At 38.9% G+C, this 22,827-nt stretch overlaps 1 protein-coding gene and 1 long non-coding RNA gene across 3 annotated transcripts; one reads left to right on the top strand and one right to left on the bottom strand.

The window, feature by feature from the left end:
- The first annotated feature begins 2,847 nt into the window (after nucleotides 1–2,847).
- On the top strand, nucleotides 2,848–16,103 carry LOC134818469 (uncharacterized). 2 transcript variants are annotated; one of them, XM_063828039.1, is made up of 5 exons: nucleotides 2,848–3,064; nucleotides 3,316–3,394; nucleotides 3,492–3,968; nucleotides 14,345–14,429; nucleotides 14,615–16,103. In XM_063828039.1, the coding sequence occupies exons 2-4, from the start codon at nucleotides 3,331–3,333 to the stop codon at nucleotides 14,422–14,424; spliced, it is 621 nt and encodes a 206-aa protein (XP_063684109.1). In that variant the 5' UTR covers nucleotides 2,848–3,064; nucleotides 3,316–3,330; the 3' UTR covers nucleotides 14,425–14,429; nucleotides 14,615–16,103. The 2 variants fall into 2 exon arrangements, with proteins under 2 accessions (XP_063684109.1, XP_063684110.1); XM_063828040.1 differs by having other exon boundaries at nucleotides 2,854–3,064; nucleotides 3,498–3,968.
- Nucleotides 16,104–18,458: 2,355 nt separating this feature from the next.
- On the bottom strand, nucleotides 18,459–19,803 carry LOC134818312 (uncharacterized). Its single transcript, XR_010160624.1, has 4 exons — nucleotides 19,307–19,803; nucleotides 19,063–19,149; nucleotides 18,847–18,916; nucleotides 18,459–18,694 (listed from the first exon to the last, which is right to left on the bottom strand). It is a non-coding gene; the product is annotated as an uncharacterized LOC134818312 (long non-coding RNA).
- Nucleotides 19,804–22,827: the final 3,024 nt, after the last annotated feature.

Below are 22,827 nucleotides of genomic sequence, written 5' to 3'. Positions count from 1 at the left end.
CTAAGGTGTTCTTGTTTGACAACTAACCCATGTCTTTGTGGCATTTTGGGAAGTATCCTATGGGAGGTCCAATTATCAGTAATTTGTCCCCCCAGGCTTTGAGTGACTCCAAGAAGTAGCCGCCAGCTCCTCCGTCGTCGGCGTACCAATATTCTTACAGCCGACGATAGTGACAACTCCTTGTAGAACATGAGAGTGGAAAAGGAATAAAAACCGGACGCACAGTTTGTCACCCTTTTTTGTTCCTTCTTTAATAATAAGTGATTGCCAATCGGAGGAATAGTTTCGATTGGGTTTTCTGTAGTGTTAATTAGGTACTGGCGAATTCGGGGCAGGTGTTCTGATGTTGTGCCAGTGCTGTCTTGGCGATTGGGGCTGTTAAACGGGTCGTTGGCGTCCACCAGTAGACTCCCTGGCAGTCGACTTCAGCAAATATGTCCGGACATTTCATGACAGCGGCGGGCTTCGCATCCTCCCTCTTGACCCCAGAAAGCTGTAGTGGCCCCGACGGAGTTTGACGATTTCGGCTTCAGGAACATCGACCACCGTTTTTTTCCCATTATTCGTCGCAAGACCTCACGCAATACCTATAAGGACGAATGCCTGTGTTCTTATCGAGAGGTATAAGTCTACAGTTTTCGCAAGGGGTGCGATTGGCTGCGGGTCAACGTTCTCGGTGCAGAGCCTCCTACAACATGCCCTGGCTTATTTGAACACAAAGCAAGCGTCTGAGGAGGATTTTCCAACGACTTTGAGCACAATATCCTCCTCCAGGTGTCGCTGTCAAGGCCACTGGGCCCCCGCACGCCTCCTTCGTATTTTTGCGCTTTGGTAAACAGTTCGGCGTCGAATGTTTTTCGAAGATGACAGGTTCGACGATGGGCACCTTTAACCGTTATGATACTCCAGTTGCTAGTGGGGCTGCGTCAGGATGTTTGGTATTCAGTTTTTTTTGAACAACTTCGGGGGACTGATTTCCAGGGTTTGTGATTGTTGTTTTGTTATCCATCTCAGAGCGAGCCGCAACCTTGCCCTTTGCAATCATCCGTTGAAAACTTTGCAACATGGTTTGGTTCTTCTGCTGTGTGTTTTGGGGTATTTCTCTTCTGTATAGCCTCACATTCCGACAAGAGCTTTTTGAACTTTCCGCTTCCATTTCTCCAACTTCTCCGAGGTATTTGATATGATCTCGATATTGATATCCGGGGACAAACACGAGAAATTGGTTTTAGTTTTGGCGATCTGCCATATATATGATTTCATTACATACATGGACTGTTATCTTACAAATAAACATTGAATCTCAGAACCAAAACCGCTTCCGATCTCATAATCATACATTATACCTAACAGGCATATTTATGGTTCGACATAAATTTCCAGGTGGACCTAAAGATTTGGGAACAAAATAAGAGATTTTTTTTTTTTCCGAAACCGCCATATTTTCGTACTCCAAATTAAAATCATGGTATTTGGGCATTTTTTTCATCTCCTTATATACAAAAATTGAAACTCAATATTTAGAAAATTAAATACAAGATCTTCTCTGATCAGCTGTTTCATCTCGTAAACGTTTCTCCTGGAGGCCTTTGAGAGTTAGCCTCAACTTAACTTCTAATCCTCTAGACTGTAATAAAACCGACGGTGTCTTTTATCATCCACTACTCCCGAAATTTTCACCGCCGTGCCCAAAAATAGTAGTGACAGAAGCTTGCCTTTTCTTATAAGCGGAACGTGTCCAAAATCATTTTTAAAAATTCATGTCAAATACTATAACTATGTTCATCATTTTGTTCGATGGATCATATTTTCAATCAACTAATATTCTCGGTAATTTTTGTAAGGAAGTGGCAATGAAATCAATAACTCAAAACTCAAGCAGTCACTTTGGGTAAAAAGCCGTTAAAACAGGACGTACAAAACATAAAACTTACACTCAACGGATCTTAAATCTTGAATTGTTGACAGTTATTGTTACCTTGGATTTGAACTTCATACAATCGTGTCAAGTGCTGATCGCTCAACAAACCTTAAAACCTCAGCAATGCGTGCATTTTTGGCCCTGAAAAGGGTGTCATCGTTTCAAAGTTATCTTTTAAAGCACTCCTTACACTGTTCGACTCTCTCATCAAAGCCCATTTTAATTATATGGTGCTCCAATTGGACACCCACTAGTACGATCAACAAATCTCTCTGCAAAACGATTAACTCGCAGAAGCAACCGCTAACTAACTTACTTAAAAAAATATCAGCGCCTCTCTGCAAGAAAGAGTGCATATTTCATTCCTAAAATGGGCATTGGGAGTCCATCGTAAAGCATCAAATGTAGGGTATGGGGAGAAACAAGGAGAATTCTCTGATTTATCAATCAATTCGCTTAACATAAATGACTTTCAAAAGGCTAAATACAAAATCAAAGTCGAATTCGTTTGTTAACTGCAGCCGTAAAAGAACAAAAATCACTAAACTTACCTGGTATCGATACATAAAACCACTCCTTAACTAGATGAAATTTAACAAACTAGATCACGTAACGCGCACCGAATTCCCAATACAAATGCACCAACAAAGCCAAGCCAACCCTGTAAGTGATCAACAAATTTTAAAAAGACTCCCTCAAAAATCCAGTCAAATTTCAGTCCATGTATCGAAACCACTATGCAGCAAAAAGTATAGAAATTCCTAACATCACGAAGCTCTATCCAATCAATTCAAAAACTGATGGAATATCAGAAATCAACTTCTTCCAAACTCTCATTCTATCACTCAATCAAATCACAGAAAACCTTTAAACGAGAGCCCACTTACACTTATGCAAAGGCTCCTCTCGCATTATTAGCACCACCAGATGGCTTTAGGATCTTCAAAGTAGAAACCCACGGAACAAATGGTTTGAAGATCAGTTGCAACGACGAGTTGCTGATCACTTTCGAACCTTCCAACGCAGTGTGCACGGGGTGGTCCGCGTTTTGGAGAGATACGTGGGGAAAAAACAAAGAGGTGATAAACTTTAGCTTTGACAAAGGAGTAACGGAGTACAAATTCTCAAGTACGGAATCCGAAGGTAAGAAATACTGATATTTACCAACTTTTCAGGAAACGCTACCGACCAGTTTGTGATCTAGATCTGGTTATCAATACCTAACTGCAACTACATTTAAAATTTGACGTCAGATTGAATTAATTTTAGTTCAGTCAGTTATACTGAACATCACCTTGAACCACGTCATTGTGAACCTGTACACAAAATTGCTTTAATTTAGTTTATTAACTTTGTTTTGTTTGACAAATCAAACAAACCCTAATTCATTTCAGGCAACGGTAATTCCGATGGTGGGTCCTCTTCCAGAAGTAATTGTTGCTGTGGAAGATGGGGATGATAATAGTATTCCAGGTAATAGACGCTAGATTTTGTGATATTTTCTAATTCTACTCGGCTGAGAACTGAGAAGTACAATTTTTAACTGTCATTTGTCTTAAAAACACCGCAGTTTCAGATCAATGGAAGGACAAACCGTTCATGGGAGATATTGACATTCCCGAAGGAGCGGATGTTTATATGAAGACTGATCTGGCGATTGGAGATGGCAAAGATTTGAGAATCAACTATGAAAACAATGCCGGTGACTCGACAGGGGGTTTCAAATTAACGTTCTCAGATCCACCAAAATATGGTTTCCTTAAGTGTACGCATTTAACCGAAGCAAATTTAGACCTTCCTGTTGATTTGCCCGCTAAAGATGATGATGGCTTTAGGATCTTCAAAGTAGAAACCCACGGAACAAATGGTTTGAAGATCAGTTGCAACGACGAGTTGCTGATCACTTTCGAACCTTCCAACGCAGTGTGCACGGGGTGGTCCGCGTTTTGGAGAGATACGTGGGGAAAAAACAAAGAGGTGATAAACTTTAGCTTTGACAAAGGAGTAACAGAGTACAAATTTGCGGTACAAAGTGTGGAATCCGAAGGTAAGAAATACTGATATTTAGCCAGTATATATTAACTTTTCTATTCGTCCCTATATCATTAATCATGTATAATGTATATGCCTCACCAAAAGAATGATTAATCACTCTACACTCGACTGTCACGTGACTTTTTCAACCCGTTCTCTAGCTGGTCCTGAACGACTATTCGCAACCCTAACCCTCTAATCTGATCCCAACCCTAACCCTAACCCAATCCTTAACAAAAGCATATGCTGAAACCCTAACGTAACCCTAACGAGAAATTAGACTAACTTCCTTATACGTAGTGTAAAATAAGGTAGGCACCAGAACAGTCCTCCCTCGGGGCGTACCGATGGTAAACTCTGCCTGCTCACAAAGGTACGGTAACGAAGTGGCGTACACGGGTAATTAAACTGTACAAGGGTACGATAGAGAAGTGTCGTACACGGTACTAAGAAATACACGGGCACGATACTGAAGTATCGTACACGGATACCTGCAAATCTCTAGCTCTGCAACTTTAACTCTTACAGGCTTCTGAGTGCCGTACAACTTTAAATGATCGAATGACTTGATCGAGTCCTAAGTTAGGTAAGAACAAAGGAAACAGGGGGTTCGAACAATAAGTCTCGAAAGGTAATATATTACTATTAGATCAATAAACCAAGACTAGCGACTCGAAGGCCACGCTACACTGTCCTCGGAAGCGGTAACTTTTACAACCTTACCGTTCAATGCTTCCCGAAGAACTGCCGCTAACGGGGCAAGCAAAACCTACCAGCTCTGGGTCACGTGACATCACATGGCGAACCACGTGACACCGCGCGGCCCAGTCTGTCCAATAACCTAACTTAACTAGCTAACCTGACTAACACGTGCCTTCCTCCGCAAAACCATCCATAATCTATTCCACTAATCTAATCTAATCTTATACTAATCCTAACGGTTATTCAACACTTATACTAGAATATTCTAAAAGATCTAAAAAGCCTAATATATATATAAATACTGCTGCAACTAGCTTACCATATTACACTATATCCCCCGGGAAAATTTAATCGATTTAGTCAATATCTCCAGGAGGTATTGACAAATTCGACTAAATCCCCCCCTATCTATTAAAATCCTAAAATACTAAAACCTACACCACTAAAAAATCTAAAGAAAATGCACGTATAAACCCTCACGTGACTAACACTGACCCTAAAACCCCACGTGCTAACCTCACGTGTCCAACTCCATACACAATCAAAAAATTTCACGTAATACACTGCACGTGTAAAAAACTTTCAACTACAAAATAAACAATTACGCACATATAATAAATGCTCGTAACAACAAATATTAAAATTATCCCGTGATAACTATCACGACATCACGTCATACAAACATAAAATTTCAAATATATATACACACTTGCTACCCTCTAGTCTCTCCTAAATTGTCCTAACTGTCCTTTCCAAATTGTCCCTCCTGCTGTCTCTGCTCCTGTCTCTGATGTTAATTTGACTGATGTAGAATGTAGATGTAGTATCTGTATCGTCTCCTGCATTCTCCACTTGGTGATCGATGCCTGAAAAATACTCCTCTACTCGGCACACCCAGTCACGAACCCTCTACTCCTCATCATGTTCAGTACGCTTTAGGTACGAACCTACTGTAACTAAGAAATTCTGTACGCTCAGGTACAAACTAACTTAACTAAAATGCTCAGTACGCTTAGGTACGAACATACTCTAACTAAGAAATTCTGTACGCGTAGGTACAAACTAACTTAACTAAAATGCTCAGTACGCTTAGGTACGAACATACTCTAACTAAGAAATTCTGTACGCCTAGGTACAAACTAACTTAACTAAAATGCTCAGTACGCTTAGGTACGAACATACTCTAACTAAGAAATTCTGTACGCGTAGGTACAAACTAACTTAACTAAAATGCTCAGTACGCTTAGGTACGAACATACTCTAACTAAGAAATTCTGTACGCTCAGGTACAAACTAACTTAACTAAAATGCTCAGTACGCTTTAGGTACTAACATACCTATCTAAAATGCTCAGTACGCTTTAGGTACTAACATACTTATCTAAAATGCTCAGTACGCTTTAGGTACGAACCTGCTAGTCACCTCAAACTGTCATATACATAGATATGAAGTCAATCATCTAGATTAAGACCTTATCGGCACAAGATAAAAAGTCAACTAAAGGCAAACCTAGGCATCAGGAGCGATGCTCTACCGGAACTAAGGTGACCCACACTCTACACTCTACTCTCCTCCACGGTTCAACAACTAACTCCACCTCTAGCAAACTCTCCACTCTCCGGGGTAACAAGCCCTTCAAAATAAAAACCAGACATCACTCAACCATATCAACTGATATTAAGGACACCAGGCATACCCTAAGCACGGCGGGAGATAAGAAATGCAACGATGACCACCTTCCACAGGTTCCAGGTAGTCTGCAAAACATGACAACAATCGTCGTATCTGCCCGAGCAACAGGTAGTTAACTGGCATCCCTTGACCAGCAATCCTCTAAAAACCAAGTAAACAGTCCTTCACCCCTTTCAAAACAACACTAATCTTCGACACCGGTCTATAGTAATCCGGCCTCTTTAACTGAGCTCTATTTCTTAGAGAACGTACTCCACTGGCTACAGGCGTACTCTGTTCATCAGGTGAGTAAGCTAGTGTATTGTTGCTCTCCCCCAGCTCGACAGGACTTAAACTATCCTCTATCTCGGATGTAGGTTCCTCAACCCCTCTGCTCCACCCGGGTGTGTAGAAAGATCTAAAGGATTCACTAACGGAAGAAGCGTTGTGATCACGTGTAACATTACTAGAGGATTCACTAACGGAAGAAGCGTTGTGATCACGTGTAACATTACTAGAGGATTCACTAACGGAAGAAGCGTTGTGATCACGTGTAACATTACTGAAGGATTCACTAACGGAAGAAGCGTTGTGATCACGTGTAACATTACTAGAGGATTCACTAACGGAAGAAGCGTTGTGATCACGTGTAACATTACTAGAGGATTCACTAACGGAAGAAGCGTTGTGATCACGTGTAACATTACTGAAGGATTCACTAACGGCTGAAGCGTTATAATCACATTCTACGTTACTAACACTATCTAACTCACTAATGGCTGAAGCGTTGTGACTCGGAATGGTATTGACACCAACAGACCTAGTAAACTCCTCTCCTCCCGATCTCTCATCTAGACTGACCTCTGTCTGGCACGATGCTTCGGCAAAACTCCTTCTGAATGGAACTCTGCTTCGTCTGTCCTCCTCAGCATTAGACATTGTCGCCTTTATCATGTTCAGCCCGTGACTCTCCAACAATTCATTCTGAGTCCATCTTTCACCACAGAACTTTTCTGCCTGACCCCTGTTCTCCTGAGCTTGTCTATCAATCGCAGTCCCTCTAACACCGATATCGTGACCTCTGATCCTCTGCACGCCGTGTATAAATTTCTTACCGCCTACAGGTTTCAATAGTGCGACGATCTTGTTCTTGCGGATCGTTATTGGCTCATCAGTAGAGTTAACACACTTTATCGGGACCAATCTTTTATCAGAGTGCACAACTGCATGAGCAAATGAAATGCCCGTGTCCCCGAAACCTTGCTTGTACTGTGGCTTAATCACACCTTTAAAATTCACTCCTTTCGCCTGTAATTTTCCCCTGATGTACTGCACCGTGTTAGGAGGAATAATTGTGACCTTGCTACATCTAACTTTTATCTGCTGCTTGACATTCTCCGGCTTCTCCGTGAATGGTACACTATCTCCATTAGTCAGCACCAGTCTGCACTTGCTGTAGTCCAGAGTTACCCTATTTGACCTCAAGAAATCATCTCCAATCAAGAATTCTGTGTCTAACTGATCAGTTACCACGAAGGTGTGTACAAATCTATTGCCAGCAACTACTACCTGTAGCTCCAACTCTCCCCTGATTTGTATCTTGTGTTGAGAAAATGACTTCAATGTCATGCCACACGGTCGGATTCCGCTCTCTAGATCCAGTTCTCTCACAAAACCCGTGGACACAATACTCACAGCCGACCCGCTGTCAACCGTGGCCTCCAGATAGTGTAAAATAAGGTAGGCACCAGAACAGTCCTCCCTCGGGGCGTACCGATGGTAAACTCTGCCTGCTCACAAAGGTACGGTAACGAAGTGGCGTACACGGGTAATTAAACTGTACAAGGGTACGATAGAGAAGTGTCGTACACGGTACTAAGAAATACACGGGCACGATACTGAAGTATCGTACACGGATACCTGCAAATCTCTAGCTCTGCAACTTTAACTCTTACAGGCTTCTGAGTGCCGTACAACTTTAAATGATCGAATGACTTGATCGAGTCCTAAGTTAGGTAAGAACAAAGGAAACAGGGGGTTCGAACAATAAGTCTCGAAAGGTAATATATTACTATTAGATCAATAAACCAAGACTAGCGACTCGAAGGCCACGCTACACTGTCCTCGGAAGCGGTAACTTTTACAACCTTACCGTTCAATGCTTCCCGAAGAACTGCCGCTAACGGGGCAAGCAAAACCTACCAGCTCTGGGTCACGTGACATCACATGGCGAACCACGTGACACCGCGCGGCCCAGTCTGTCCAATAACCTAACTTAACTAGCTAACCTGACTAACACGTGCCTTCCTCCGCAAAACCATCCATAATCTATTCCACTAATCTAATCTAATCTTATACTAATCCTAACGGTTATTCAACACTTATACTAGAATATTCTAAAAGATCTAAAAAGCCTAATATATATATAAATACTGCTGCAACTAGCTTACCATATTACACTATACGGTCATATCATGTGATCGAGCCAGTTTTTCGCCAATATCTCGTCAGGGAGCATTTTAACACCATGTCATGGGGCCGGGGCGATCCGGAATCAGCGTCCGAAAATACATCTAATGAAGTTGGTTTCAACTGACGGGGGCCCTTTTAAAACAATTTCGAAGATCGACTGTAGAGTGATTAAGCACGCTCGCGTTTTTTAATTTTATTTACAATTTAGTAAACATTTCTTGATAGATTTTTTGTACAGTAAGTGTAACTGTAAGTGTAAGTAAGAAAGGCAGGCGTTAAGCAATAAAATCCGACGACAGAAATTGACAGAAGGCATATATCTATATATATATATATATATATATATATATATCTCCGCCAAAAGCATCACATTTTAGCATTAATGCGCGTAGTTCTCTCAACTATTTTCACAGTCGCGCCTTCCTGAAGTTACATTAAACAGCCTCTTTTGCTTCCTAACATACCAGTTTATAGGAAGCAAAATATTATATATAAGTAAAGTGCAAGAAACCGAATTCGAACTTGGCACATTAATAGCATGGGAGACGATATTATACATGGGCGATATTTAGTAGAGAATAAACCGGTACCTACGGTGTACCGGTACCGGTATACCTAACGGGGTGATATTAGTACAATTTGGTTAGAACACCTCCTCCCGTATTATTGAGAATAAATTTTCTTTTCCATACAATTGTGCACTTCAGTTGTATAGTAAACCGGCAGTAAAGCATGAAATGCTTTAATGATAAAAGATTCGTTTGTTATATAATAATGCTTTTTTTGAGTCGAGAAATACAAAATATGATGTTAACAAAACACAACTTTAAAGAACGATCGAAATTCTTACAAAGTTTTATTATAAAACTCTGTGACTGTTAAAAAGTATTAGGTAAATGATTCTTTTAATTCTGCCTTGATGGTCTGTAGCTTTTTCTCCTGTTTCCCATTTTGAGGAAGTCAACCCTCTTCTTAGAAATTGTGCAGTAGAGTGTCGACGGGTCTGAGAACTCCAACGAATAAGGCATGATATCTTCTTCTACAGTCTTTTCAAAAACTTGTTAACATTCTGAGTTATATTATTGTGATAACAACGAATAGAATTTATTAGAGTTGAGCTATCTCTAGTCCTTGTTATGACAGTATTAAAACTACAATAGTTGTCACGAGATGTTTGATCTAGTTGTTAGAGTTGAGCTATTCCTAGTCCTTGTTATGACAGTATTAAAACTACAATAGTTGTCACGAGATGTTTGATCTAGTGGCTAGAGTTGAGCTATTCCTAGTCCTTGTTATGACAGTATTAAAACTACAATATTTGTCACGAGATGTTTGATCTAGTTATTAGAGTTGAGCTATTCCTAGTTCTTGCTATGACAGTATTAAAACTACAATAGTTGTCACGAGATGTTTGATCTAGTTATTAGAGTTAAGCTATTCCTAGTTCTTGCTATGACAGTATTAAAACTACAATAGTTGTCACGAGATGTTTGATCTAGTTATTAGAGTTGAGCTATTCCTAGTCCTTGCTATGACAGTATTAAAACTACAATAGTTGTCACGAGATGTTTGATCTAGTTATTAGAGTTGAGCTATTCCTAGTCCTTGTTATGACAGTATTAAAACTACAATAGTTGTCACGAGATGTTTGATCTAGTTATTAGAGTTGAGCTACACCTAGTTCTTGCTATGACAGTATTAAAACTACAATAGTTGTCACGAGATGTTTGATCTAGTAATTAGAGTTGAGCTATTCCTAGTCCTTGCTATGACAGTATTAAAACTACAATAGTTGTCACGAGATGTTTGATCTAGTTATTAGATTTGAGCTATTCCTAGTCCTTGTTATGACAGTATTAAAACTACAATAGTTGTCACGAGATGTTTGATCTAGTTATTAGAGTTGAGCTATTCCTAGTCCTTGTTATGACAGTATTAAAACTACAATAGTTGTCACGAGATGTTTGATCTATAGTTATTAGAGTTGAGCTATTCCTAGTCCTTGTTATGACAGTATTACAACTACAATAGTTGTCACGAGGTGTTTGATCTAGTGGCTAGAGTTGAGCTATTCCTAGTCCTTGTTATGACAGTATTAAAACTACAATAGTTGTCACGAGATGTTTGATCTAGTTATTAGAGTTGAGCTATTCCTAGTCCTTGTTATGACAGTATTAAAACTACAGTAGTTGTCACGAGGTGTTTGATCTAGTGGCTAGAGTTGAGCTATTCCTAGTCCTTGTTATGACAGAATTAAAACTACAATAGTTGTGACGAGATGTTTGATCTAGTTATTAGAGTTGAGCTATTCCTAGTCCTTGCTATGACAGTATTAAAACTGTAATAATTGTCACGAGATGTTTGATCTAGTTATTAGAGTTGAGCTATTCCTAGTCCTTGCTATGACAGTATTAAAACTACAATAGTTGTCACGAGATGTTTGATCTAGTTATTAGAGTTGAGCTATTCCTAGTCCTTGTTATGACAGTATTAAAACTACAATAGTTGTCACGAGATGTTTGATCTAGTTATTAGAGTTGAGCTACTCCTAGTTCTTGCTATGACAGTATTAAAACTACAATAGTTGTCACGAGATGTTTGATCTAGTTATTAGAGTTGAGCTATTCCTAGTCCTTGCTATGACAGTATTAAAACTACAATAGTTGTCACGAGATGTTTGATCTAGTTATTAGAGTTGAGCTACACCAAGTTCTTGCTATGACAGTATTAAAACTACAATAGTTGTCACGAGATGTTTGATCTAGTTATTAGAGTTGAGCTACACCTAGTTCTTGTTATGACAGTATTAAAACTACAATAGTTGTCACGAGATGTTTGATCTATAGTTATTAGAGTTGAGCTATTCCTAGTCCTTGTTAAAACTACAATAGTTGTCACGAGGTGTTTGATCTAGTGGCTAGAGTTGAGCTATTCCTAGTCCTTGTTATGACAGTATTAAAACTACAATAGTTGTCACGAGATGTTTGATCTATAGTTATTAGAGTTAAGCTATTCCTAGTCCTTGTTATGACAGTATTAAAACTACAATAGTTGTCACGAGGTGTTTGATCTAGTGGCTAGAGTTGAGCTATTCCTAGTCCTTGTTATGACAGTATTAAAACTACAATAGTTGTGACGAGATGTTTGATCTAGTTATTAGAGTTAAGCTATTCCTAGTCCTTGTTATGACAGTATTAAAACTACAATAGTTGTGACGAGATGTTTGATCTAGTTATTAGAGTTAAGCTATTCCTAGTTCTTGCTATGACAGTATTAAAACTACAATAGTTGTCACGAGATGTTTGATCTAGTTATTAGAGTTGAGCTACACCTAGTTCTTGCTATGACAGTATTAAAACTACAATAGTTGTCACGAGATGTTTGATCTAGTTATTAGAGTTGAGCTATTCCTAGTCCTTGTTATGACAGTATTAAAACTACAATAGTTGTCACGAGGTGTTTGATCTAGTTGTTAGAGTAGCAAGGACTAGGAATAGCTCAACTCTAATAACTATAGATCAAACATCTCGTGACAACTATTGTAGTTTTAATACTGTCATAACAAGGACTAGGAATAGCTCAACTCTAGCCACTAGATCAAACATCTCGTGACAATTATTACAGTTTTAATACTGTCATAGCAAGGTCTAGGAATATCTCAACTCTAACAACTAGATCAAACATCTCGTGACAACTATTGCAGTTTTAATACTGTCATAACAAGGACTAGGAATAGCTCAACTCTAACAACTAGATCAAACATCTCGTGACAATTATTACAGTTTTAATACTGTCATAACAAGGACTAGGAATAGCTCAACTCTAGCCACTAGATCAAACATCTCGTGACAACTATTGTAGTTTTAATACTGTCATATCAAGGACTAGGAATAGCTCAACTCTAATAACTAGATCAAACATCTCGTGACAACTATTGTAGTTTTAATACTGTCATAGCAAGGACTAGGAATATCTCAACTCTAGCCACTAGATCAAACATCTCGTGACAACTATTGTAGTTTTAATACTGTCATAGCAAGGACTAGGAATAGCTCAACTCTGATAACTAGATCAAACATCTCGTGACAACTATTGTGGTTTTAATACTGTCATAACAAGGACTAGGAATAGCTCAATTCTAGCCACTAGATCAAACATCTCGTGACAACTATTGTAGTTTTAATACTGTCATAGCAAGGACTAGGAATAGCTCAACTCTAGCCACTAGATCAAACATCTCGTGACAACTATTGTAGTTTTAATACTGTCATAACAAGGACTAGGAATAGCTCAACTCTAACAACTAGATCAAACATCTCGTGACAATTATTACAGTTTTAATACTGTCATAACAAGGACTAGGAATAGCTCAACTCTAGCCACTAGATCAAACATCTCGTGACAACTATTGTAGTTTTAATACTGTCATAGCAAGGACTAGGAATAGCTCAACTCTAGCCACTAGATCAAACATCTCGTGACAACTATTACAGTTTTAATACTGTCATAACAAGGACTAGGAATAGCTCAACTCTAATAACTAGATCAAACATCTCGTGACAATCATTTTAATTTTCATACACAACTGATCGTACAGTTTAAAATGGAACAAAATAAGACAGAATGTCTCTAAAAATAAGCTGATTTAGGAGAAGCAAATATTAGTTAAACTAATCTCTGTCACATAAAATACTGAAAATAAAGTTCACAACTGTGAAATCAAATGTATATAATATAAAACACACTCACAATTAATCGTACAGTTTAAAATGGAACAAAATAAGACAGAATAATTGATCAAATGTTTAAAAAATAAGCTGTTAAAAAATAAAGGTATCATATCAGACGAGTAGCTTAAATGCGGGGCGAAGGTCTCAAATAAATTGTAATGCTGCAGGGCGCGGCATAGTAACCATCCAATGCGCAACGATCCAATGCGAAAATTTAAAATCACATTTGGATATAATGCGCGTGAGTGCTTACAAATTTGCTTTTGGCGGAGATATAAACTGCGCCATACATTTAATGTTGTTCGATGTATTTTTGGACGCTAATTCCGAATCACCCCCCATGGGCATGACGTAGGGTAAAACGCTAGTAAAACACGAATTTGATTGTTTAGGGCTCGGGTTAAGTTAGGCCTATACTAGGGCTAGGGTTGTGGTTAATCATAATGTTAGGGTTTGGATTAGGGTCTATGTAAAACCGTTTTGTTCGACTGCAAAACCATAAAAACTAAAGTCACGTGATAATTTTTGGGCGAGTGAATTAGTAAGAGCCAAAAAGTAGTCAATCCTGGACAATAATTTCGTAGTGGAATACGTTTGGGAACAAATTTGAACGGACTGTACTTGGACTGTGGACAGACTTTAATAGGGCAGACTTTATTTTAACGGACATAAAAATACACGCTTCGGCCACCAGCGACCAAATGCCAATGGTGTTCGTTAAAATAAAGTCCTGTGTAAGGTATTTGGTATGTTTTGTATAATTATTGCATCCTTTCCAAATCGATCCGATATAATCTTCATATCAAAATTTCAGGAAACACTGCCAGTTCGCGATCTAGATCTGCTTATCAATACATAGCTGCAATCTTCGTCTGTTACATGATGCTCTTCTAGTTATGGTAACTTTTATTTTATTTAATTACTACCATTATTTTTTGTTAATTAATTAGAAAATTTGATTAAATTCCTATCATATTAATGACTCAGCTTTGTAAAGGTTTTTATGTTTTATCTCAATAGTTCACACATAACATCGGATAGCTATTTTTGTCTTTTTTATATCTAAAATTCTAATTTATTTCAGGACGAACCGCACAAAAAGTTCTGATTACAGCATAGACTTTTAAATTTCCATTTTGCATACTAGTTAGGGACAGTACAGAGTGTCCGATTAGAAGTTGTCAATGTTCGCGAGCTTGATCTGTGGTACTACTCTCAGGGCCCAGGGGTGGTCACATCTTATTACTATTAGCTATGGACGATTGAGTTACACTTTGACTTTTCTTTAAATACTTCTGTTTAAATGTTTCAATGTTCAAATTGTCGATGTAGATTGTAGATTGTAATTTTATTTCAAGTCAGGCTCCTGTCAGTTACATTAGAACCACTATCTGCATTAAATTTAATCATAATGAATCCTTATACCTTAGAACCGCTATCACCTTAGAACCACTATCTGCATTAATCATAATGGGGCCTTTACCTTCCTGATTTTATGATCCGGGTATTTTATATCCGGAATTTTATGATTCGTGACTTTATGATCCTGATTTTATTATCCGTTCTGATTTGAACATTTAATATGGTCGTTAATAAGCGGTAATACCGAGAACCTAGCTCTTTAAATTTAATCAGTAAGGAACCTCCCAAGGAGTTAGCACCTTTATGGTCACGGAAAAGCCCCTCTAGCATCTAAATTAAAGTTAAATTATTGGTATTTTATGCATCACGGCTGATTAACTTTAAATGGTATTGACCGGTATTTCGAATCAGTCGGACTCTTTTTATAATTGATATAATAGTATTGTGAACTGCAGATCGATTCATCCTGCAGGAATTGTAATCAAACTTTCTCGTGCAGTAATTTAGATTTATGAAGCATGAAGTTTATCAAAGCCTGAGAGCCCGTAACGGGAAAAATAAAAGGTTTCAGATTTGATCGAGCTGATATTGTTTGAGTGCACGGAAACATGATTCTTAATTGGAAGCCGTTGCAGCAAGTTTAGCGCGAAGAACGCGGAATGTAAAAGTATATTTGTGTGTTTTGGCCCAGAGTACAGTACTGTACCGAACTATTTCGTGTGAACATAATCTTGTCTTGATCGAACTCACTTTAAGTTTAGTAACGCTCCCCTAAAATCGCTCGCCCAAATTTTAAGAAAATTCTTGTGAAAAGGCCTTGAGGATATGAAAGTACTTTTGTTCAGTGTATATTTGGACGCTGATTCTAAACCACCCCCATATGAAGTAAAAATGCTTCCCTGAGAGTTATGGGCAAAAACTGTTTTGGTCACGTGACAGGCTAGTTAAACACGAATTCGATTGTTTAGGGCTCGGGTTAGGGTTAGGGTTGTGTAGTGGTTAGGGTTAGGGTTGTGTAGTGGTTAGGGTTGTGGATAGCTTTGGGGTTATGCCTATGGTTAGTATAGGGTTAGCTTAGAGTTGGGATCAGGGTTTATGTAAAACCCTTTTGTTCGGCTGAAAAATCTTAAAAACCAAAGACACGTGATAATTTTTGGGCGAGCGAATTAGTAAAAGCCCTTTTATAGTTAATACTTTAATAGTTAGCATGTATCAAACTTGTATCACTTGTTACCTATAACTAAATCCACTTAAAGTACTTTTTATCGATTCGAAGTACTAAGTGAACAAATACCTTTCCTAAAACTGATTGCCTCTAAAAACACCAAAACCCTACACGCACAATAACAATGATCTGCTTGACCTTTAAATAAATTTTCTAGCTGTTTACTACCCACGTCTGACGTCTGATCTTGTACTTATAGTTATAATTATAAACGTGCAACATAATACTTGACAGATGTTAGGGGTGATTCGGAATCAGCGTCCGAAAAAACATCGAATGAAGTTGGCCTCAACTGTCGGGGGGCCCTTTTAGAACAATTTCAAAGATCGACTGTAAAGTGATTTAGCACGCTCGCTGATTTGACGGATGTTACTCGTCTAAATTTCTTCGAAGTAGCACGTACGTGCCGCTTTCTTCCCGCGATGGCACGAGCTACGCGCGAAGTAGCGCGCGCCGGGCCAGATCATTAACAATGGTCAATAGATTTATAACCTACCAGGACGCGCGCCGAGTTGGAACAAATATTTTACGAGTATCACCCGTTAAGACTCTTTTGACAGTTATACTATATATATAGTACGTATGTATTAGCCGAAGAGTTTTTTGGAATTGGCCTGCAAACATTTTTTTAAATCGGCAACCCCCTTTGATGTTTGCAGTTTGACTTGATTCACGATGTCAATCCTTCGCATCAACCCGATCTAGCTAGATTAGATATGGCTCATTTTTGGTACATGACATCTCAATATTCAATTGATATCTTAACATACATAGCCGGCACAGTACTTTGTTAGCACTCCAACTCCTAGGGGTGTCCAAGCTAGTATGGGAGAAGTGTCTAAGCTAGTATGGAACATGGAAAGATAAATAAAACTATACATTTTTGGCTGAGCTACAGTCTCAGCACTCAGAGGCAGAACCGCACACAGAAACATGCAAGAATTGTACTATATTTTAAGAATTTAAATTTTGAACCCGGCCCTTTATTTTTAGCCGTAAAGAAATGCATGACCAAATTCTTCAATCCACTTGATTTTGTAGCAGCTATCTCATCTCAAGGCATTATATAACTGATACTTTCCAAAAGGATTCGTGCCAACTCCTTACAGTTTTTCTTCCATAATTTTTTACGCACCCTGTATGATGGTCTTTTCTGGGAATAGTGTTGTAGCGCGATGCTTTACTGTGCTGCGCCGCGCACTCAATTATGCTTCTCGCAACGGCTTGATCATTGATCGGCAAAATGCGTTACTTAACTTAAACTAACTGTGCCTCGACGAGCTGCGATGAATTGGAATCGTCAATTAAGGAATAGTGGATCTTTCGAATCGAAATTTGCGAATTTTAATTTGGAAGTTCAACGGTGATGACGATGTTATTATCTTAGGCTCTTAGTAATTCGCTCGCCCAAAAATTCCACGTGACTTTGGTTTTTATGGTTTTGCGGCCGTACAAAACGGTTTTACAAAAACCCTTATCCCAACCCTAACCATAACCCCGAAGCTAACCATAACCGCTCCTACTAAATCGCTCGCCCAAATTTTAAGAAAATTCTTGTGAAAAGGCCCTTTGGGCATGAAAGTGATCTAATTCGGTGTATTTTTGGACGCTGATTCCGGATCACCCCCCATGATGCATGACGTAGGGTTAAAATGCTTCCCTGGAGAGTTATGGGCAAAAAACCATTTTGGTCACGTGACAAGCTAATTGTGGTAAGGGTTATGGTTAGCTTCGGGGTTATGGTTAGGGTTAGGGTTGGGATTAGGGTTTATGTAAAACCGTTTTGTACGGCTTCAAAACCATAAAAACCAAAGTCACGTGAAATGTTTGGGCGAGCGAATTAGTAAGAGCCAACCATAACCCTTACCACAACCCTAACCCTAACCCGAACCTTAACGGGTGATACTCGTAAATATATCTGTTCCATATATTGGACCGTCGACGAGTTCAACTCGGCGTGCTGTTAAGAGGCGTACTCGGATTTTAGCACGACAACTTACTTAACGGCCTATTTACTGCTCCAATTTTCCATGACTTCTAGAGATTATTTATTTATTATATTTCATTAAATTGTGATGGTATTAATTTAACTACGTATAATGGGCTCCTTTTAACTAGAGTATGGATATTCAGGTTCCGATATTATGGAATACCTCCCGGTTTGAGACTCACTCAGGGCATAGTTCAAACCCAAACTCTCAGTGTACAATGGTAGATTTATGACAGGAATTTATGTTATAATTATGGACTTCGAACTTTTAGGGGAAATTATGTCTAGAGTTTTAACTTCGAACTTTTAGATGAATTTATATCTGGAAGATAACCAATTAAAACAAGTTAATTAAGGACTGTAAAATAATGCAAGACCAATCCAATCGTACATAAAATAAGTGTTCAATCTCATGGTAAAGTCCGTTACCCTAAATCAGTTGGGTAGCTGGGTGATCAATGGGAACTGGTGTGTATTATAACGGGCTGGCTGACTCTCTCTCTGGACGATGGACAGGTAGCTGCTATATCATGGCTACGTTCCTTCAATGCTGCCAACGAGGGCAGAATCCGTGGGAGGGGAATGTCCTAGAAAGGGACAAATTATTAGCAAATGACGGATTAATTAAAGACAATAATATACTAACTAGGATAAAATTAAACATGATAAAGTTAAATTAGAGTGAACTGTAGAATACGAAATATGTAAGAACTTATCAATAAATGCTCAAATGACTTACGAGGTAATAATGTAGGTGCTGCTAAGGTTAGGACAAGCAAACAGGTAGGATAGGGTCACCACAATATTACCTAGGAAATGTATAAACCTATTAGAATTTAATTACTAACCTATCGGGAATGACTCTAGTATTACGAACAATGTGAATCAATAAATGGGAAATAACATTGCAATGAACAACATCTAATTAATGGTTTAATAATTATAAAAGCTATACCTCGAGGAACAAACTTCCTAGCCTATCAGGAATTCAACAGAAGCGACGGGAACCAATTACAATGATCTGGCATGACGTTAGGAAAATCTGGTGAAAATAACGGATAAGTATTTTACCCGCATATTATGATACTTGCACAGAACTTGAACTCACGGATTTAATCTTAACCTAATTATGCATGATATTGATACGGTCTTAGGAACAAAATACTAAGGTCAATGATTTAAAATAAAGGACTACAAACCTATTTATGAAACTAGTGACGTGGGAGAGAGCGCAGCATACTAACATCCCGGGCCGTGTAGAGAAAACCAATCATAGGAGAGGCGTTCGGGAAAAGGCTAAAGGCTAACGGCAGTGAGAATCTTGTGTGTTCATCTTTTGTAGTCTAGGTGTTCTGTGGAAGAGGAGCTCCAGTGGAAGAGGCAGTCCACGCGTTATCCAGGAGAGTTGCAAACAAACAGGTTATTGCAAACAGGTTATTGCAAACAAACAGGTTTAATAATACAAATACAGGTTTTTTAAAACTGGTTAAAATATTGTTCCACTAATTGATGAATTCAATAACACTATTAATCCAATAATTTCTTTGTAAATAATTCTAATAACACTAAATGTCCTTTCTGACCAATGGCTGCATTGCTCTGCAAACCTATCCAATCGGATCTTAATCATATAAGTTATCACTTGATTCATCTTTATGAAACCTTATGCCAAGGAATTAAACTGGAATTAAACGCAGCATACTGGGGTTCAACTTAACTTCTAGTTCTGAGGTAATACACACGTACCTAACACGTGCGTCCTGGTAGGTTGTAAACCTACAACCCGAGCCCTAAACGATCGAATTCGTATTTTACTAGCCTGTCACGTGACCAAAACAGTTTTTTGCCCATAACTCTCCAGGGAAGCATTTTAACCCTACGTCATGGGGGGTGATTCGGAATCAGCATCCAAAAATACACCGATTTATATCGCTATCATACCCAAAGGGCCTTTTCACAAGAATTTTCTTAAAATTTGGGTGAGCGATTTATAGTAGGAGCGATTATTTTACTATATATAAAGCGAGACGATATATATACATATCACCGGAGACTCGCGGGCGGAACAAAATATTGCACGCGCACGCGCGTGCAATATTTCATATGTCCCCGAGGGCGCTAGCCCGAGGAGGACATATTTTCGTATAGCACGGAGGGCCCATCGGGCCCGAGTGCTATACGATTTTTCCGCCCGCGGGTCGAGGTGATGTGGATTATATCCACCAGCGGGCGTATTACAGTTAATATATAATTTTATAAATAAACAATGGAGCTTGTATAAAAGTCAACTCTAGAAAAGGTCGCCACTAATTGTTGTAACCATGGTAACACGTCACGTGTTCAATGTAAGCCAATCATAAAGGGATGTGTCGTATATATAGGGGCTGGAGATGCACTGCATTCCTGGGCCGTGGGAATAATGAATGTAATGTCAGTGACGATGAATATCAATAATATAGGGGGATTATAGTGCTGATGTGTATTATGTAATGTGTTATAATAACTTTGATATAAATCAAGTATCATGTCATCTGCATGAGCAGCCCTATCGGACACAAAAATAAAATGTATTATATAGTCAGTGTAATAAGGAATTTCACATGGAGACGATACAGAAACTGAAAATATTTTAGAGAACTCCGGGCTATATTGCTACTGGTAAAATTAAATGTCACTTGTTAGCGGGCTATATCGTGAGCGGGCTGTAGAGATATCGGGCCCTTTGACAGCGGGCTGGTGAGAGCCCGCTATGCGAAAAAGCGCACGCTGGTGGATATATATAAATGGTCATGGATAGATGGATATTGGATCCGTGCCATTTTACTGACACCACGGCATCAAATTTAACGCGACTTTCCGCAAAAACCGTAAAAGATATACAACTGAAACTTTTTTGACTGGGTCAAATGCTTTAATGGCCTTTAAATCAGTATGAAAAAATAAAAAATTGGCCAAGGAATAAGAATTTCAGTGCCCAAAAACGCGAATTAAATAGGTAATAATTATTTGAGTATGGGGTGCACGATTAAAAAAAACTTGCTCGGATTTTCAAAATGTTTGTACCATTTTTTTCCAGAGACTGTGAGAATTTTCGCAGTACCAAATTTGTCATACCTTGGCCTTTTTGAAATGATCAGTGAGTTTCGCCTATGTGCCATATTTGATGGTGCGCGGCTTTAGCAAGCAAAATTAGGTGTAAAAGTCGCGTAATTTGACGAAATTCGTTGATTTTTGTCGTATTATTCTCTCATATCTTTGATTCCGGAACATGAATCATGCTGAAAATTTGTCAAAACCTTCCAATCATACTCAACTACCGAACCTAAATTATTTGGTAGAGATTGGCCTTGATTAACAATTAAGAGGTCTAAAAATGACAAAATAGATATAAATTCGTTGATAACTCAAATTCTGACCATCGAAATTGCTCAAAATAATTAAGTTTCAGTAGAACATAAGTGTTCATGTTTACGTAAGCTGACCAAATTTCAACAAAATTGTTACATGGGAAGTATTATAACTTTTTGATTGTTTCCTAAATAATGTGCTGGCCGAAATACGAGCTAAAAAACCATTCAATGGTCAGCGCGCGCGTCTTACTGTCGATGTCGCACGGCCTAATTTTAGTCTCTCGAGTCTTGAAACCACTTTAGGGTTAGACAGGTTCCTGCTAGTATATCCACCAGCGTGCGCTTTTTCGCATAGCGGGCTCTCACCAGCCCGCTGTCAAAGGGCCCGATATCTCTACAGCCCGCTCACGATATAGCCCGCTAACAAGTGACATTTAATTTTACCAGTAGCAATATAGCCCGGAGTTCTCTAAAATATTTTCAGTTTCTGTATCGTCTCCATGTGAAATTCCTTATTACACTGACTATATAATACATTTTATTTTTGTGTCCGATAGGGCTGCTCATGCAGATGACATGATACTTGATTTATATCAAAGTTATTATAACACATTACATAATACACATCAGCACTATAATCCCCCTATATTATTGATATTCATCGTCACTGACATTACATTCATTATTCCCACGGCCCAGGAATGCAGTGCATCTCCAGCCCCTATATATACGACACATCCCTTTATGATTGGCTTACATTGAACACGTGACGTGTTACCATGGTTACAACAATTAGTGGCGACCTTTTCTAGAGTTGACTTTTATACAAGCTCCATTGTTTATTTATAAAATTATATATTAACTGTAATACGCCCGCTGGTGGATATAATCCACATCACCTCGACCCGCGGGCGGAAAAATCGTATAGCACTCGGGCCCGATGGGCCCTCCGTGCTATACGAAAATATGTCCTCCTCGGGCTAGCGCCCTCGGGGACATATGAAATATTGCACGCGCGTGCGCGTGCAATATTTTGTTCCGCCCGCGAGTCTCCGGTGATATGTATATATATATAAACAGCCCAGCAGACCTTACTGGCTAGCGATATTACTACAGGGTGATCGCCTTTTCACAGCTTGTTGAGCTCCGCGCGCGCTCGTGAGTTCATTGCATTTGCACGCTTCAAACATTCCAAAGATGCAATTGTACCGCGTACCACGTGATACGATTCAGCCAATCAGAGAACAACAATCTGCAAAGTTAAAGCTGTGCAGTTTTATATGACCTAAAATATGACTTTTCGCGATAATTCAAAATATACGTTGTTTTTAATTTCCCCCTGGGGGGGGGGGGGGGGGGGGAAACGTTAT

Source organism: Bolinopsis microptera, chromosome 7, assembly GCF_026151205.1.
Source record: "Bolinopsis microptera isolate Bmic1 chromosome 7, MBARI_Bmic_1.0, whole genome shotgun sequence".
Lineage (NCBI taxonomy): Eukaryota > Metazoa > Ctenophora > Tentaculata > Lobata > Bolinopsidae > Bolinopsis > Bolinopsis microptera.
The sequence above is the reverse complement of the archived record's forward strand: the minus strand, read 5'-3'. Positions and strand labels throughout refer to the sequence as shown.